The 15,357-nt window shown below is 45.5% G+C and overlaps 1 protein-coding gene across 10 annotated transcripts in view; it reads left to right on the top strand.

Annotated features, from left to right (window-relative positions):
- The window catches only part of CDH13 (cadherin 13), a 980,082-nt gene that overhangs the window by 427,169 nt on the left and 537,556 nt on the right, over nucleotides 1-15,357 (top strand). For all 10 annotated transcript variants that reach the window (XR_011482283.1, XR_011482282.1, XM_070451475.1 and 7 more), the window contains one exon: nucleotides 12,996-13,112. Coding sequence is in view for 8 of the 10 variants with exons in the window: in XM_070451475.1 (XP_070307576.1) it covers nucleotides 12,996-13,112 (117 nt within the window). In the remaining 2 variants the exon portion in view is untranslated. The remainder of the gene's footprint in view (nucleotides 1-12,995; nucleotides 13,113-15,357) is intronic.

Genomic DNA, 15,357 nt, shown 5'->3' with positions numbered 1-15,357 from the left:
TATATAATAGGCATCTGTTATGGGGGTGTGTGTGTGTGTGTGTGTGTGTTCTCCCACAGGTAGACAAGACTAGAGGTGAGTGAAGGAAGAATAGCCAGGTTAGAGGAACAGAGGACAGATGAAGGCGTAAAGTCACAAGAGAGGGTGGCACGTTTGGGCAAAAGCAGTGTGGTTTTGGATAGGAGCAATAGGAGTTGTAGCCAGAGAGGTGTGTTGGAACCTTATGGGGATGCCCAGCCTTGACAGGATGATCAAATCTGTTTCCAGTGGTGACTGGAGGTTGGCAACAAGTCAGAGGTCCTTTAAAGTGTTCATAAATTTTGACTTAGTACTCCCAGTTTTGCTAGTACATTCAAAGTAATCCTTCTTAGAGAAAAACAAACAAGTAAGCAAAGGAAACTTTACATACAGTGATATTTTATTTGCATTTTAATAACAGAGTTGGAAGAACCTTAATGTATGGGCATATCGGTCACCAGGGGAATGGTTAAATATGGGCTGATGCATCCACATGATGTACTGTGCAGCCACCAAATGATGTTTATAGAATTTGCTACATGGGAGGGAAGAAAACTTGTTATTTATCATTCGGTTCAAAAAGTAAAATACAAAATTGTCCAGACTAATTTCAACTTGAGCAAAAAGTATATTAAAATTAGGAAGGAAGTATTCATTTACTCACAAGCCTGTATTAGACAGACAGAAATACTGTTCTGCATAGTATATATTCAGAATAATATTTCTGTTTGTCTGATACAGGCTTACTATGAGTAAATAAATTGTTTTTTTTTTCCTGATTATAAATAGAAAAGCTTCATTGTAGAAACTTTGGAATATATACAAATATATTAAAAATACTAGTTGTTCTCATTCTTGCCTCAGTGTCTGCTCCCAGGGAGCCCAGACTGAGTGTTGAGGTCCTGGGTGCCGTGAATCTGCTATCCAGTGGGCTCCTGGATAAGAGGGAAGGGTGGGTCATGAAGAACCTGCAGCTGGGCTACAGGAGAGCAGGAGAAACGTGATGATCAAAGTTCAGGGAAGGTGGTTCCTGAGAAGGAAGGGATGGCGTCCAGGGAAGGTCCCTCTGGTGGAGCTGTAGGAGTCGGCAACCACTCGGGAGTGCAGCGTGATGGAAACAAGTAAACCGTCCACAGGACCAAGCCTCTGGCCCTTCAGCAGCTGAGAAGAGGGAGGTGGGAAACCTTGCAGGTTTGGGCAGGAGTGGGTGGAAGGCCAGCACTCAATTTGGCTTAGGACAGGTTCCCGCAGGCTAGTCACATAGCGTCAACTGTGAAACTTCCACCCAAAAAGCACATGACAAACACCCTATAAGTATGCACTGAGCTGAAAGCCCTGTTTTTCCACGTGTGGGTTTTCTAACAGGCACGTTCTTTGAAGGCCAGTCACACATTTATGAGCTCATGCTGACCAGAACGCATGGGATCTGGACTACGTGCTCATGCATCTAGAGTACATACTCAGATGCATACAGCTGTTGAGGCTGGACTACACATGTGTATTACAAAAACAAGCCCATCTGTAACACTCTGCAAGATGCCTCCAGGTGTTCAGAAGTAGCTCTTTAACATGAATATTTTATCAGTGCCAGAGCAGATAGAGGAAAATTGTATCCATTATAATCCCATCACCGTCACACGTGGTTGAATGGACCTCTGTCTAAAGAATCTAAATATGTTTAAAACATTTTTCACCTCCAGTGAAACCAGCAAGTCCTGATTTGTGTTGTTTCTGCTTCTGCTAGATTCATGAAATATTTCGGAGGCAAATTTCGTCTTGGAAGCATGATTTGGCAAATTTTCATCCCAAGTGTTTTCTTTTGTTTATTATTATTATTATTATTTTGTTTAACTAGTGGTTCTATCATGGGGAAATTGGTGTTTTAGAGTAAGTGATAGAATATGTCTGTGGGGGGAGTTGTTTTACTTGTGTTTTACTTCTAAGTTCAACTTTTCAAAGAAGAATAACAACTAGCAGAAAGGAAAGTTTATTTTTTAAAATGGGGTTTGTAGGGGTGACCCCTCAACTTTGACAGAGCAAGGTCAAGGGCAAGATCAGATCCCAGAATTTTGCTTAAAGCCACTCAGGATCTTCTCCTGGCCCTCAGGGTCCAGAACAGTCCTGTGCAGGTGGAAGAGGTCTTGCCTCTCCTCTCCTTTCAGCCTGTTCTTAAGCTGCACTCTCCCTGTTCCCGCCCTTCTGGTCCCCGGCCACGTTCTGCCCTGTGCCCTTTCGCCTGCTGTCCCCCTGGCCTGGAATGCTCTCTCTTCCTTGTTTCCCTGGAGGTTCGAGCCCCACTTGGCCTTCAGGTCTCAGCTTAACTCATTTCTTCCAGAAAGCGATAGTCCTATTCTGGGTGGTCCTAAGGGTGAATGTTCTAAAAAGATTCCATAGATTCACTTAATGTCCAAAACACTGAACACCCTAGGATGAAAGAATCCAAACAGAGTGTGGCCATTGTCTTGCTATAGAAGCTGTGTCTCTGTGGAGGACGAGGTCAATGTGGAATCATAGACATCGTATGCATGCATTTGTCGGACACAACTGTGCAGCCAATACTCTGAACAAGGCACTACGCTGAGCCCATTCCTGGATTATCCTAATTCTTACAGTAGCCCTATATTAATTTAATAATTCTTTTATTTAATAAATACTTTAAAAATACTTTTTGGACTCCTCCTCTATGCCCGGCCTTGTGCTGGGAACCAGGTGCCACAGCAGCAAACGAGAAAGCTGTGTCGCCTGACCCCATGGAGCTGTTGGTCTGCGCAGAAGCAGACAGTGATAAACCCTGAATGGATGTGTGATCAGTCAGAACGCTGAGCGGTGGGCTCTGGAGATAGAGGGCAGGCTGCCAGGAACCCCTGCAGCAGAAGAGACTGAAGAAGCCTGGAAGGGGTGCTCAAGCTGATGGGTGGATGAAAGGGAAGGGCCATCCAGGCAGGAGACAGGAGACATGATGAGGGGCAACATTAGGGAAAAGCCCTGAAGTAGGCATTTGCACCCGAGGATGCTGAGGCAGCCAGAGTGGCAGAAGCAGAGCCAGGAGGTCACCGAGGGCCCCTAAAGCTGGAGGTATCACTGGGAGCCAAACCTGCGGGCCCTCCCGGCCTCCCTAACACTAGTGCCTTCGTGCTTTCACAAAGGGAAGCGAACAGTGGCATCAGTGAGAGGAAGGAGGACTTTCTGAAAGATCTATTGACTGCTGGACAGAGAACTTCTGGAGTCACCACTCTGATTGCAAACTCCTCTGGTAAAACCTTCTTTTCCTCTATTGATTGCTTTGACCAAAGCCATTTCTTTTCTACCCTAAGAATACTTAACAGAAACGACTGTCACATGCATCCCCACCCCATCCCCTGCCCTGCAGCGGTTGAATTTATTTTTTATTTTTTTCCCTGTCCTTTATTTAAATTATTTTTTTATTAATTTATTTATTTTAATTGAAGCCTAATTACTTTACAGTATTGTAGTGGTTTTTGCCATACATTGACATGAATCAGCCATGGGTATGCATGAGTTCCCCATCCTAAACCCCCCTCCCACCTCCCTCCCCATCCCATCCCTCTGGGTCATCCCAATGCACTGGCCCTTAGCACCCTGCCTCATGCATCGAACCTGGACTGGCGATCTATTTCACACATGATAATATACATGTCACATGCATTTTTCTTGGAGCTTCCCTGGTAGCTCAGCTGATAAAGAATCTGTCTGCAATGCAGGAGACCCCAGGTCGATTCCTGGTTTGGGAAGATCCGCTGGAAAAGGGAATGGCTACCCACTCCAGTATTCTGGCCTGGAGAATTCCATGGACAGAGGAGCATGTTTATTGGGAACTTATTACTTCCTTGGTGCTAATCACTCAGCTGCTCTGCCATGGACTTCACATTGTGAGGTTTCTTGTTTGGGCATCAGCCATCCTCAAAGTCCCTGATTGTGACACTATTGGAGAAATTGTTTCTGATATCACTGGTGATCACTTCTAGAAAAGCAGGTCTGCATCTGTTTCTCCCAGCTGTACCACCAGCAGGCCTTGACAAGTGGGTGTGGTGGCATAATTTACAATAGCAGGTTGGCTTCACTCCACCCTAGGAGCCCACCAGCCATCGCCTCCCCATCCCACCCCAGCTTTAAAATTAGCTCCAGAACACTTGCAAACTAATGGACAGTTTCTATGTCACCGCATTTTACTGTTAGCATAACTGTCCTATAAACCTGCAACAGATGGCTCAGCTCAGCTGATACTTGGCCTCCCGAATACCAGGAAATGAGATAGCTGGGAACGACACAAGCTTAGTGTGCTAGCCCTCCAACCTCCTAAATTTCCTGCTGAAAGTTTGGTATTTGCGGTCTGTCCTTCCTTTAAGTAGGCAAACTTCAGTGCCAGGAGGTAATACAGCGACTTTAAATTTCACCCTAGGTACAGAAAGCTGGCTGAGTCCTGCGTTTGATGGCATGTGAAATGCGAACTGAGAAACGTAGAACCCTCCTCCTCTCAGCACAGAGATCAGCCGCCAGAATGGAATAAATTGGAGATTGATTTCTGCTGCCCCATTCATTTGCAGAAATTTGCAGACAATTAAACTGTCCCCCTGCAGCACAGGTAGAGCGTGCCCCTTTTATCCTGAGGCTGATTGAGATTTGCTGCCCATCCTCTGCAAAGGTTAGGGTTGTGATTCTCCAGTTCTGATTGAGTAAGGAACTCTCCCCAGGCACAGCCCTGGGGAGGTGAGTAACATCCTGCTTGGACCAGGCAGGCTCTGAGGTCACAGAGGCCAGTCCTGGGTTCCTGTCTCTCACTCAAGCCCTCAGAGACTTTAGAGTCTCTTGTGTCCTTGAACCTCAGGAAAATAAGCATGGTGCTTCTACCTGCAAGTTGTTTTTTGTTTTGTTTTGTTTTGTTTGTATTAGTTGGAGGCTAATTACTTTATAATATTGTAGTGGTTTTTGCCATACATTGACATGAACCAGCCATGGATTTACATGTGTTCCCCATCCCGATTCCCCCTCCCGCCTCCCTCCCCATCCGATCCCTCTGGGTCTTCCCAGTGCTACCTACAAGTTGTTAATGGATTGAATGAGGTAATGTCACAGTGTGCCAGGGACAGTGCTGGCACACGGCAGCTATTCACTCGGTGGTAGTGTTTCCTTTGGCAGACTCACGGAGTTTACCAAGATGCCAAGCATATCTTAGGATTAGAAAGAAAGAAACAGGCGGTGACCTTCAGACTTGTGTCCAAAACCCAAGCTTCAAACTCTTCAAAAGAATCATTCTTGGGACCCTTCAACCAGACACAGAATTCAGACCCAAAGCTTGAAACCAGTAAAGGGTCCTCGCTGCCCTGGAAGCACATCTGACCTTCTCTTCAGGATCACAGAACTGTCCACCCTCGGGCGGTGCTGACACCCGAGTCTGCTGGTGCTGCCCCTCCTCCACCCCTGCTTCAGCCAGAGCGCTGCTTCCAGCTTCTGCAAGGCTTTGCCCTGTTAAAAGAGCTTCTCCTAGCACATCATTTTGCCCAAAGTTTACCAAGTAGGAGAGAGAACAAAGGCAGTGGCTTGTGGCTTCTTTACAAAGTTGTTGCTCTTTTCCCCTCTCGTTTATAACCTAAATGCTGAGACAGGAACTGGGGGGTAGATGGGGGGGGGGCGGGGATACATGTCTTCTCCGGCCACCTCCTGCCCCTCGGGGTGCTGGCCCATGAAGGCCTTCTGACAGGTAGCAAGACAGACCCAAGCTGCTGTCTGGCCTGGGTTCAGTGTGAAGAAAGCAGGGCCATGTCTCTCAGATGACACTGCTTTCTTGGAATGGCTCATGGAAGACGTCTCAGCCTTCAGCTGGGTGTGTGGGAGGGAGCGGTGACAGCCGAAACATGGAGCGCGGTGCCCGCAGCTTAGCACCAGTCTGTTCCCGTCGCATCTGGAGCACCAGCCCAGTTGGTCTCCGCTCTGAACAGCTTGTCTTGATGGTGTCCTGGGCGGGTTCCCTGGGGACAAACCGTGTGACTCAGAGCGGTGTGGAGAAGGTTCACTGGGGACGGTTGCCTGCATCCACACAGAGGTGAGGGCAGCAGGAGGGGCGGTGGGAGGAGATGAGCTGCGGAGTGAGGGCCGCAGCTCCAGGGGGCTCAGCCAGCCTGGGGCCAGCGGGGGTCTGGGTGCTTGTGGGCGTGCCCCCAGCCGGAGGCCAGGGAGTGGGCTCTACGTAAGACTTACCAAAAACGGCGTCCCTTCCTGCCGATCTTCACAGCAGTTATGAAATGGAAACGGAGTCCGTGAAAACACACCATGATTCCCTTTATGAAATGTCCTGAGAAGGCAAATGTATACAGGCAGGAAGTAGAGTCATGGTTGCCAGCGGCTGGGGGAGCGAGTGAGCATATGGGATGAGGCTGATGGAAATGTTCTAAAATTAGTTTGTGATGATTGCACAACTCTGTACACTTCCTGATAATCATTGCATTGCACCCTTATGATGGGTGACTGTAAAGGCACATAAATCGTACCCAGATAATATTAATACATTAAACACATGGTGGGGAGGAAGGAGGTAGAGGGGTTTCAGCCAGGGAGAGTTGACCCTGACTCTCCTTTCCCCAAATTAAACCTCAGATTTGCATTTTAGGGAGAATTTCAGTGCCCTGTGAAGACAGGGTTGGAAAAAGGAAGAAACTCAACAAATATTTCTTTATCCCTTAAAACCTATTCCTCACATAGCAACCAGCATGAAATATGTGTGTATTTTAATTGTAAGTGGGCTCATGTCATTCTTCAGCTTACGTCCCTCCCACATAAATAAAAACACCTTCCCATGACTCACGTTTCATGCAGAGTTAATGCCTCAGTCCTCTCAATTGTCGGCACAGCTGGGCATCCAGGATCTGGCTTCCCTTTACCAGCTCCTTGGCCGGTCTCCTCTGCTCTCCCAGGCCATGTGGGCTGCGCCCCTGCAGCTCACAAGTGCCAGGGTCTGTTCCTGCTGCCAGCAGTCCCTGTGCCCATACGGCGTCTTCCTTCCTTCATCCTGCAAGGCCACCTCCCCAGCGGGCCCTTCCACTCCACTCCTCTGCACACAGTCAGCCCCCTCTCCCTGTCTGTCCCCCTGGACTGTGTTCACTGTCGGGCTCCTGCCTCCAGAATTCAAGTGCATGAGAGCAGGGGACTTCTCTCTCTCCTGCGCTGCACTATCCCAGATGCCAGGAAGGAAGACAGCCATAGAGAGTTTTTGAAGAAATGAATGAATGTAAATCTACTCTTCCTCCCCTTGTTAAATCTTCAACCTTCCTGCCTTCCTTCTTCCCTTGGCCTCCACCCCCTCCTCTGTCCCTCGACCCCTCCCCTGTCCCTCACAGTTGTGGGGACCTCCCCTTTATTTCCAAGGTGCTCTTTAGGACTGTGTGATGTGATGCCCCAGGTAGCATCAAACTTGCTTTTAATGCACTGCCAGTTTCTCCCGAGATCGAGAAGTAGGGAGGAAAGCAAATGAGACTGTAAACCCCAACGCCCTACGATGGAAAGACGTGGGCCTGGGTCAGCCCACAGGAGACAAGGGATGTTTATGTCAGGGTGACAATCCCCTGTAATAGAAGGTAGCATGAGCGAGCCTCCCCGAGGACACAGCTCTGCCCCTCTGACTTACGCAAGATTGGACGAGGCTGCTATGGGCCTCCGGCCATTCCAGGCTCAAAGACCCGACAGATTGTTGGTCACCGACTGCGGGGCTGTAGGGAGGTTCCCATGGGAGGCACATGGCTAATCTCTCACTTTCCTTTGCATGCCCTGTGTGTGTGTGTGTGTGTGTGTGTGTGTGTGTGTGTGTGACGCTGTCTGATGGATTCTGAATGTGTGTGAACATGTGCCCACATGCATGAGTGTTTGTGTTTGGGGAGAGGGAACTTTGATGTCAGTGTGCGTGTGCCTGTTGGTCTGACAGTCTGGAAGACTTGCCAGTCTGCAAGTGTCTCTTTAAGATCTGGCACCAGGCCACTCACAGCTGACTTACTCACACCAAAGAGGCACTGAGCGCCTCTCTCCATTTCCTCACCTCCACAGTCCAGCATGAATAAGACATCCTTCACACTGTGTTGTTCTTTAGAGAGTGCAGACCACCTCCGTGTGCCGTTTCTCGTTTCATTCTGATAGCCGAGAACACGGGCGCGTCATCCTCCTTTACAGATGAGAACCCCCTTAGCCTCTCTGAGGCTGACTGTGCTCCTGATCCACTCACTCCCCTCCTCCCTCAGACTTGCCCTCCACCTGGGGCCAGCTCCGGTCTGCATCTCCATTCACCGATTCCTTTCCTCTCCATTCACCATTCCTTCCTCTCACCCCACCTCTCAGTCCAGCCCCCTTCCAGGTCTCCCCTTGTACTGGCCAACTTCTTCCCTTTTTTTTCCCTTTCCGTCGATGCCACAATCCTTGATTCCTCTGACACTGGACCCTGTTTAACACTGTTAAAAGTTGCTCTTCCTAAAGTCACCAGTTACCTGCTCATCGTCAAACCCAGCGGCCCTCTTACAGCGTTCAGCCTGCTGGACAGGAGGTCTGCATTGTGTAACATGGCCGTGCACTCCCTCTTTTTCCAACTAGCCTTTCTGTGGCCTGTGCTGGCCTTTTAGAGATCCACTGAATGATTGAGTCCCTCCCTTTCCCCTCTCCACATGATCTGGAGAGTGTCAGCTCCTCCTTCACATCTAGTCACTCTCGTTCGTGGGCGACTGTAACTTTTCTGGTCCTCGTTCATCCTTCCCTCCTGAATGCAACCATTGATGTTTATACAGCCTCTAGGAATCTATGTTGGATACTCTCAAAGTCAACAAGTCACCAGCACCCAGCATCTGTGCCCAGAACTGCCTTTTTCCTCTTTATCCTCTATCTTGTGTCAGCTGACATAAAAAAAGAGGCACAACCTAAAAGTGGAGAGGTATGCTTTGTATGGTGGATATTCTTAGGACTTCAAGCCCAAGACAGCATCTCATGTCAAGGCTGAGAAAACTGTTTGGAGGGAAGCCAAGATATAGAGGAGTCTTTGCAACAGCACCAGATAGCTAGAACAAAAGGTTGCTGTTAATAAAAGAAAAGTAGACATCTCGAGTTAAGAAATTTAGTGCTTTTCTGTGTATGAGAGTATGCATAGAAATGGGCTCACTGAAATCGTTCCTTTGAAATGCACCTCTGCCGTTGGGGGCCAGTGTCCTGTGTTTTCTCGCCCTGAGTTTTACCCATGCTGTTCCATCCAGGGGACCGTAATACGCTGGCTAGAGCCTTTGTTTCCTGATGTAGCGGGCAGTGTTCTGCTCTTTACTTGGTAACAGCAGCACCAGAGGACAGGGAGTTACAACAGTCTCTTCTTTACCCTAGCGTTCTCTCCTTTCCCACACTTCTGTCTTCTTCTGTAAACATCTCTTGAATTAGTCACGTACTTTTAAACTTCACTGCTTCTATCTTGTCTTTCCTTGAGGTTATGGCCACATCACGGTGCATTCAAAGGCTTCACACAATGGATCGACAAATACAACACACACATGTGAGCCTAGATATGCCTATGGTATTTTGATTGTCAGTCAAATCAGATGCTATGGCTCCTGCATGGTCCCAGTCACAGAGAATCACTTGCCTTCAGAGCACATAGACAAACTCATCAGCACAGACCTGACCGAAGGTGAACATTTGTCGACAACATAGAGTTAATAGATACATGCATAAATCACAAAGACAGATATATCCATAAATCACAAATGCAGAGGTGAAACCACAGTCATGGACCAGTTTTATGTTGTTGTTGCAGTCCCTGCCATTGTAAGGCAAATAAATTAAGAGTTGAAAGAAAAAGGATGCTCTGCGTACCACAGTGGGCTCAGGGAGTCCAGCGCATATGGAGGCTTCTCTGTTATCAGTGGGTCCCTCCCCAACCCCCTCCCTTCCAGAAGCTGTTCCTAACCTGAGACTCAGCCTCCTGCTTCTCTTCAAAGGCACTTTAGGCCCAGGGGTTCACACCGCTATTACCACCAAGCTGCCAGGATGTGAGAGCTGAGGAGATGGACTGGCAGCTGCAGCAGGCTTCCGCAGCTGGCGAGCTGGGAGGACACCAGATGTGGGAACCTGACCACTCTGGTCACCCAGCAGGGCAAAAGTACCACCGTTCAGGAGGCTCACAAACAAAAAAGGGTTCTTTATGGTAAACAAGGGAAGGTTTGTTGCTGACAGTGAGTATGCTTTTCATTACTTTAGATACATTTTCACATATCATCATAATGGAAACTTACTTTGCTCTATTATAGAGCAGAATCACTAATTCCCTACATTTGCATAGGACTTTAAATCTTTTCCAAGTACTTTCCTAGGCTTTCTTTCATATGAACCTCAAGATTTTTTATTGTAAATAAGAGTCATATATTGCACATATTTTGCATTATTTTACATGTTTTCTGTTCTTTTCCTATTCCCTAATAAGCCTACAGAATCTTTATAGATGTTATATATCAATGTTTTATGAATACAATCCAGTTTGTTTTTCATTATCTTTTCAGTGTCCCATTCTCTCTCCCTTCCTCTGCTGTTTTCTGCATGGTTGGGTTGGATTATTTATTTATTTATTTAGTTGGTGTGTCAGTTAGGTTTTTGTTGTTTTAACCCTTCTGACTCTTTTTGCTGTCTTTTATGTATGTGTGCTCCAGTTTTCTGTCTTTGCTTGAATTGAGTCTTTGATCACCTTAGAAATCAAGCAGTCTTTTATTTGGACTTATTCACTGAGGTTTTGAATATTATTCTTCTATGTTCAGTATAGCTTATATAAATTAGAGGGCAACCTATATGGTAGATATATTTTCCTACACATGTTACTTACATAGTCTATCTGCTGGCTAGGTGAATTGGAGCAATTTATATAACCTCTCAGAACTTGACATTCCTCATTGGTTAAGGAGAACTAAGAGTTACTTGGGAAACTTATTACAAATATCAGCAAAGTCACATGTAAAGTGCTATCACATGGTCCAACACATGTTTAATGGACTGTTGTTATGAGAGTAGTTTGTGGTTGTGATTGTGGAGGCAATCAAATGATGATCACAGTGCTTAGAACATGTCTTCACAACTGCCTTATCGTGACCACCTAGGAGTGTCTCCTGCTGATGGGCTCAAATTTAACCTTATCCTGATACTGAGCATTCAAGAGGTTTGCCACTTTTTCTCTTTATAAATGTCTCACTAAACATCTTCCTGCTTTCAGTTTTTTATTTTTCCTCTTTTGAATTTAGCATTTGGATGTATTCCTAGGAGTGAAATTATAGACTGTAGATAGAGTATGTAGAGTGTACAGTGAGGGGATATGTACATTTGTAAGGTTCTTGATAAATAAATACTGCCTGATTACTTTCTATAAGAACATCAGTTTATACTCCAAACATGGGGAAGGCAGTGGGACCACTCCAGTACTCTTGCCTGGAAAATCCCATGGACAGAGGAGCCTGGTAGGCTGCAGTCCATGGGGTTGCTAGGAATCGGACACGATGGAGTGACTTCAATTTCACTTTTCACTTTCATGCATTGGAGAGGAAATATCAACCCACTCCAGTGTTCTTGCCTGAAGAATCCCAGTGACAGGGGAGCCTGGTGGGCTGCTGTCTGTGGGTCACACAGAGTCAGACACAACTGAAGCGACTTAGCAGCAGCAGCAGCATACTCCAAACAAAATCAAGAGAAAGACTTTATAGAAGCTTTCATAGCCTTTGCTGCTTGTTTTCTATTTGACTTTTCTTATATAGAGTTTCCTTTACAACTATTACAAATATGTGTGTGTGTGTGTGTGTGTATACTTATGTGTATATATATCACTGTCATATAATATATACATATAGATGCACACACATTTTATGGAGCATGTGTCAATGATGGTATTTAAATATCATTTGCCACATGATTTTCATAGGAATCTATTATCTGAAGTTTGAGGTGCTTACTTTTGGTACTAACTCAGATGCTTACTTTTAGTGATAACCTTTTAACACCCGTCTAGCCTTTCACTTTCACTTTTCACTTTCATGCATTGAAGAAGGAAATAACAACCCACTCCAGTGTTCTTGCCTGGAGAATCCCAGGGAGAGCGGAGCCTGGTGGGCTGCCATCTATGGGGTCACACAGAGTCAGACACGACTGAAGCGGCTTAGAAGCAGCAGCAGCAGCAGCAGCAGCCTTTTCTTATCTCTCTTTCAATAAGAAAGGAAACTTTACACCCACCTAAGTTTCCAGCTCAAATTTTGTAACATCATTGGTCTCAATATTTATTTTTATGTTTTCCTATTTTTTATGAGAATCCATACTAGTAGTGTATTTAAAATAATGACACAGGTTCCTTTTTTGCAGCGATTTATTTAATTTAAAAGGTGAATTACAGATAGACCAGAAATTCTCACAGTGTTGTTCCAATGATTGAAATTTGGGACATACTGTGTGGGACATGAGTTCCAGCAGTAGACCCACTAATCAAAACAAATGGCCTTTGAAAGAACATTGACTAAGATTCTCCATAATGCTGGACACAGTTTGGACGTTGAGATTGCTCTTCATCCCTTTTCAATTGTGAATGTGAGGACCACACAGTTGACCATGAGGAGAGTCACTTTTGTATCCAGCAAGAGTTCTGTGGGTTAGTGACCAAGCAAGTAATCTCCTAACTTAGCAGGTTAAGAACAGGAATACACAGCACTGAAGGATGTATAAATCAAGACTGACATTCTGAATAGAATGATTCAGAAGATGGGATTAAATAGCTTAATGATAGTCATTGTGAATCACAATGTCAGCTTTAGTATAATTCTAATGATGTACTTGCTAACGCTAATGAGGTTTGATAGAATAAAATTAACAATGTCCAAACAGCTGTATGCTTTCACAACAAAGGAGCCATATCTCAGAGCAGACTGATACATCTTCTCCTTGGGGGATTTTAGTCAATTGATTTGTTTTTTCTCTTTTAGGATATATTTAAATTTGCAAGAACTTCTCCTGTCCCAAGACAAAAGAGGTCCATTGTGGTATCTCCCATTTTAATTCCAGAGAATCAGAGACAACCTTTCCCGAGAGATGTTGGCAAGGTAAGTCAGACAAAGACAAATGCCAAAGCATGTTTTTATTATGAGATGAGCATACATGAGGCAAGCTGACTCTGACTGGCTTAGCAACCCCAGGAGTTGGCCTCAGTTCCTCTCTGGTCAGAGGCCAAAGGGTTTTGCCAAGAAAAGAATGTCAAAAGGTCATGAAAAGGGGATTTTAAAAAAAAGGTAACACCTTTGAATGTCATGATTTGAAGATCAACATGGTAGATAAAGATGCAATAGTTGTGTCATGAGGGTGTCATTGGTTAAGAAATAGACTCACTGCTTTTGTATACAATGTCCAGGCCGTCAGCCAGATAAGTCCCCTTAGTATAGCAGTATGATGATATGTGTCATTTAATTTAGATTCTAGTTTTCAAATGTGTAGGTCTAGGAACACCCTTGGGGCAGCTCTCTAAAAACAAAATCATATCAAAGCAATTAAACCACACTAACCAGATCTAGTTATAACTATAAAGAAAGCTGAGCACAGAAGAATTGATGCTTTTGAACTGTGGTGTTGGAGAAGACTCTTGAGAGTCCCTTGGACTACAAGGAGATCCAACCAGTCCATCCTAAAGGAAATCAGTCCTGAATATTCATTGGAAGGACTGATGTTGAAGCTGAAACTCCAATACTTTGGCCACCTGATGTGAAGAGCTGACTCCTTGGAAAAGACCCTGATGCTGGGAAAGATTGAAAGCAGGAGGAGAAGGGGATGACAGAGAATGAGATGGTTAGATGGCATCAATGACTCAATTGACATGGGTTTGGATGGACTCCGGGAGTTGGTGATAGACAAGGAGGCCTGGCGTGCTGCGGTTCATGGGGTCGCAAATAGTGGGACACAACTGAGCGACTGAACTGAACTGAATCAGATCTAGGAAACACCATTGAATGAATCAAAGCAACCACTTTTCCATGAAGAAATATTTACTGCTAAATAGGCAGAAATACTGATGCTGCCTGGTCAACACATTCTGTCCCGTCGGGAAAACTGACACAGAGAATCAAATTTTTGACCAGTTCATATTTTTCAGGGACCTTGGAATTGGAACAGTGGTGGTTAGTCGAGTGGATGATCTGAGTAGCTGGTGCTGTTGGATTGTTTATCTATTTGTTGAATAGAAGCAATATGGAGGTGGGAAAGAATGAGGTGTATCTGAGGAGCAGATATGTCTGGTTAACTGCAATGTAGTAATCAAGGGGAAGAGTGATACAAGTTGAAGTCAGAGAAGTCGGCCTGTCATGTGGGCCTTGGAGACTATGGTCATGAGTAGGTTTTCACTGTGCATGCAGCCGAAAACCACTGGAAACTCTCCCAGGTGTGTGTGTGTCTGTATGTTTTGCTCCCTCTGGCTGCCTTGTTTGGAATGATCTGTGGGAGCAGGATGTAGGGAGGCGTGGACACAGAGAAACAGCCAAGAGGAAGGTTTCATAGTGACTTATGCAAGAGTTTGGGGTGGCTTAAGTTATTAGAAATCTATTTCTATTGTAAACTAGAAGCATGAATAATTCAATATCCTGATAATAACCATGCTTATGATTTAAACTACCACTGTGCCAAATATGTCTTTCTTTAAGCAAAATCTTCCCAGGTTTCCAGGATATGATGCAAAGGGAAGCAGAGCTGTTGCAAGTGGGCAGTGATAGGGCTGGTGAGCGCTGACCCTTTGGGCAACACAAGCCTCTGTGGTGGCCTTTGTGAGATTTCCCTGAAACCAACGGGCCAGAGTCCTCAAATCTGCAAGTTTCTGCCCACAGATAGTTTGAGACACAAGTTTCATCCTTGTCCTGTAGGTTTTCTTCACGTACACTTAGTATTTTCAACCCGTGCTGTGGTGGGATGGGAGAGAAGCCACGTCAAGCAAGCAGCCAGATGAGGCTGGTGCTGCTGGTCCATAGCTCTTGAAGGCTAAACCTAGTCCTACTTCAAGAGCTGTGGACCGCAGCACAGCATCACCTGGCTGCTTGCTCGACCTGCCTTTTCTCCCATCCCACCACAGCACCATGGAACCAGAAACTCTTGGGATGGAACCAGGAACCTGTTTTTTCTTACCTTCCAAGTGATTCAGTTATGCATACTCAAGTTTATGGAGGTCCAGTATAAAATACTTTCTCCTCCTCTGCCTACCACTACACTGTAATACTTTCAGTAGTGGAATTTCAGTTAGTTTATTATAGCATTAAATAGTTTACAAGGGTGAATTTTCACATCTCAGTTGTCTGAAAACTTGGTTGTTCT

The sequence above is a fragment of the Odocoileus virginianus genome, chromosome 20 (assembly GCF_023699985.2).
Source record: "Odocoileus virginianus isolate 20LAN1187 ecotype Illinois chromosome 20, Ovbor_1.2, whole genome shotgun sequence".
NCBI classification, from domain to species: domain Eukaryota; kingdom Metazoa; phylum Chordata; class Mammalia; order Artiodactyla; family Cervidae; genus Odocoileus; species Odocoileus virginianus.
Note: the sequence above shows the minus strand (reverse complement) of the source record. Positions and strands in the feature narration are given on the sequence as shown.